Raw genomic sequence first — 3,890 nt, forward strand, 5'->3', positions numbered from 1 at the left:
TACGCCTCGCGGTGGCCCGAACCTGGGTAAAATTGCCTGCATGTTCTCTGCCGTGCTGCCCCATGCTTGTCTGCTCTTTGTGCAACGCGACGTCCCCCTGCCGAACCAACAAGGGGCCCTCTGGTCCCATAGGTAGCTGTGGTTTCCCGTGACATCTTTGGCCTGACCCTCGAGCACATCCAGGCCAACGGCGAGCCAGGTAGGATAGGCGGAGGGGAGACACGCGCGTTGTTGTTGAGCAACACCTCGACGACCACCACCGGATTGATGGGTGCATCGGCCCCGACGTTGACGAACCCGTGCTCGGTACTGGCAGATGCCTACCTTTCGAGGTTGGGTGCCCTGCCTTTACTCGTGAGCTGCGGCAAATCCGTTGGTCGTCTGTTCACATGTTCAAGCCAGAGATACATGAGAAGTATGAGGGAAGGCTAAACCCGGTAGAGTTTCTAAGCATCTACACCATCGCTGTTCAGGCTTCCGGGGGAAGAGATGAGAAGGTGTTTGCCAACTACTTCCCTTTGGCTCTCAAGTCCAATGTGAGGTCTTGCCTGATGCACCTGCCGGAGAACTCCATTCATTGTGGGATGACCTGTGCCATGATTTCATTGGCGCCTTCACCGGCGGCCATCAAGAGCCAGGCCGACCTGCAGCTTCTCCAATAGAAGGAAGGAGAAACCCTCCGTAAGTATTTACAAAGATTTGGAAAAGTTCATAGGAACATCCCAAATATTTATGTGGAGCATCCTACGATCATCCCCATGTACACTCGAGCATACGCCAGTGGACCTAAGGTGAACTCGCTCTTTACGAATCGTCCCTTTCTGCATGTAAGACATGGATGCTACTTCAAGCGCGGACCTTGTGCATACTCAAGTACACCCGAGGAGACCATGGAGAGCCCAAGGACCAAGGCCAAGTGTGTGCGGAAGCGAAGGAAGGAGAAGGAAGAAGAGCCAGCTGCTACAGCAGCCGGACATCCGGCCCCAGCCCAGACATCCGGTCCAACCCGGACATCCGGCTCTTGCCCCGGAAATCCGTCATCGGCTATCCAGAGAACACCGGAAAGGACCAGCGTAGCCCAGACATCCGGACATCACTCCGGACATCCGGCTCCTCCCGAAGTCCCGGACATCCGGCCCCTCCATCACCGAATGCAACTGGAAGACCCAGGCCAGCCCAGACATCTGGCCCGTCGCGAAGCCCTGGACATCCGGCCCCCATCCCGGACATCCGGCGCCTGTCTACGCATAGTGAACGGGCCAAGGGCCAATGTATCCCCCCTCTCACTCACCCATTCATGGGCTAACACTATATATAGACCCCCTCCTCCCCCTAGTTAGGGTTAGCAAAGTAGTAGCTCACAAGAGATAGAGCTTTGCTCATCCATTACAGATCTACTCCAAGAGAGAGACCACGGCCCCTCTTCGGAGAAGATCTCCTTGGATTCAGGAACCCCTTTTGGGTGGCCCCATCAATACCTCCTTTGGAGAAGAACCGTTTACCGTGTATCATCCCTTGTTGATCATGGATCATGTATCTCCTTTTGTGTTCATGGATCTAGCATATGTGTGACTACATCTTGTTGGTTAGAGTGTTCTCTTGTGTTCCCCTTGTGATTTTCCCCTCGTGTTTCCCCTCGTGTTCTTCGCGGGATGCGCTCCTTTCGTGAAAGATCAGCCATCTAGGGTTCCACCCTACATCTAATATCCATCCAGTAGCTGTGATAGCTGCCTTCTAGTCCAATGTGCGCAACCGCCGGATTCGTTCCAAGATGAATGTGCGGTTGCCCAAGACTGTGAAGGAGCTTTACACCTTGGTGGATAAGTGTGCTTGGATGGAGGAGGGAAGGAAGTTGCGTGGAGAGGAAGATTGCACCAACATCGATTCAGAGGATGATGATGAATCAACTAGTCAGAAGAAGGGCAAGAAGCGCAGAAAGAAGCAGAAGGATAATACATTGATGACTGTTGAAGGATCGGGTACACCTAGTATGGACAGGAAGGCCAAAGTTGAGGCCCCCGGCAAGGACGATGCCGTGTGCGCTGACTACCGAGAGGCCACGGCTACCTAGAAGGCTTGGGAAGGTGATGGGCCGTACTTGAAGATTCATCAGACCAAAGGCCATGACCTTCAAGAGTGCTATCAGGTTGAGCAGCTTGTCAAGAGACAGAGAGCAGAGTATGAGAAGCATGGCAAGGAAAGGGGTCAAAATGTTGCTGGCGGTAAAGGCCAAGGTGGTGAAGTAAATCGCCCTGGCAAACCCCTCAGGAACCAAGGAAAACCCACCAGAGGTCGAGAGAAGGAAGTTTCTGATGATGAGAGTGATGGAGGGGATGAAGAGGAAACTAGTGAGCAGGAGTTTCAAAAGGCCACTGACGCCCTATGTATTGAAGGGGGTGCATCTTTGCACACCTCTCACCGCCAACTCAAACGGTGGGCACGGGAAGTCAATGCCGTGGAACCAGCGCCAGAGGCCCGGAAGCCGCTCAAATGGTGGCACACGCCCATCATCTTTGACGAAGAGGATCATCCTAGCCGTACCACCGCGGTAGGGTGTTTGCTGTTGTTGGTCTCTCCAACAATTAACAAGGTCAAGGTCACGAAGATGTTGGTGGACGGCGGGGCCGGGTTGAATCTGATCTCCCCGGCAGTTATCAGCAAGTTTCAGATAGCAGAGGAAGAGCTAGAAGTTACTGATACATTTCAAGGAGTTAATCCCGGCAGGAGCCATCCTAAGGGAAAGATCACGCTGCCGGTAACATTTGGGGGAGAGCTGAACTACCGGACTAAGAAGATTGTGTTTGATGTGGTTGACCTCCACCTACTGTACAATGGGATCCTTGGCCACCCAGCCCTGGCTATATTCATAGCGGCATCTCACTATGTCTACAACACCTTGAAGATGCCTGGGCCTCTGGGAGTCATTACCATCCCATCAGATGAGAAGGATGCAATCATTTGTGTGGACTAGATGTACCGTGACGCAGTCGCGGCAGAGGCAGCGGCAGCAACAGTCCCCGCCAAGGAGGACAGAGGAAAGAAGAAGGGTAGCAAGGACGCTGACAAGGAATCTGTGAAGCGTACCTCTTCGGAGTGCGCTGTGCCTGTTGATGACGTGCCAGAGAGCTCCAACAGCAAGAGATCCAAGGTCACTGCACCCCAAGTGAAGAAGGTCCCTGTAACGCCCTGGATGTAACATTCCATAATTGTAGCTGCAACTCTTGCCATTTCCGGCTATGTGATATGTTATCCTCCGTGGTTGGGTTTTTGTCTTCGTTTTGCATTTTGTTCATGTCATCATTTCATCTCATGTCATCATCTGCATCTCATTTGCATTTGTGTTCGTCTCATGCATCCGGTCATTTTCCCCATTGTTTGTTTTGGAATCCGACACTCACACATGCACCCGTTGCACCCCTCAGATCTCGTTTCGTGAGCAGGAGAAAAACATTCTCGAAATGGGCCGAGATTTGTCGAGTGGCCTTGGTACATCACCAGTAGGCCGCCTGTCAAATTTCATTCCATTTGGAGGTCGTTTGATGCCCAAATGGTTAACCGGGTAACCGCAAAGGCCCCTCTCTCATTGCAGCCGAACACCCCTCCAAAACAGCCCACTAGCCCATCTAAACCCCCTCCATGCTCTCCTTCGTTGGATCACGATCGTGTGGGAGAAAACCGCACCTCATTTGGACTCTCTAGCTCCCCTACCTATATATATGTATCTCCCCCCAAAATTTGCGGGCAAACCCTAGCCTTCTTCCACCTCGCACCGCCGGACGTGTCCGCACCGCCACCTCAACGAATCAGGGCGCAACATGTCACCGCTCCCCCGCCCACCGCCGCATGGCCCAGATCCGGCCCGCGCGAGCCTGTGCCCCCACCGCCGTCTG

At 53.4% G+C, this 3,890-nt stretch overlaps 1 protein-coding gene across 1 annotated transcript; it reads left to right on the plus strand.

Moving 5' to 3' along the window:
* Positions 1-2,605: 2,605 nt before the first annotated feature.
* Positions 2,606-2,971, plus strand: LOC147975544 (uncharacterized). Its single transcript, XM_087520478.1, has one exon. The coding sequence runs from the start codon at positions 2,606-2,608 to the stop codon at positions 2,969-2,971; it is 366 nt and encodes a 121-aa protein (XP_087376604.1).
* Positions 2,972-3,890: the final 919 nt, after the last annotated feature.

This window comes from Triticum urartu, chromosome 4A (genome assembly GCF_056163025.1).
Source record: "Triticum urartu cultivar PI428250 chromosome 4A, HENAU_Tu73, whole genome shotgun sequence".
NCBI lineage: Eukaryota > Viridiplantae > Streptophyta > Magnoliopsida > Poales > Poaceae > Triticum > Triticum urartu.

Coding starts and splice junctions, on each gene's coding strand:
- LOC147975544 (XM_087520478.1), top strand. CDS start 2,606: ATGTTGGTGGACGGCGGGGCCGGGTTGAATCTGATCTCCCCGGCAGTT.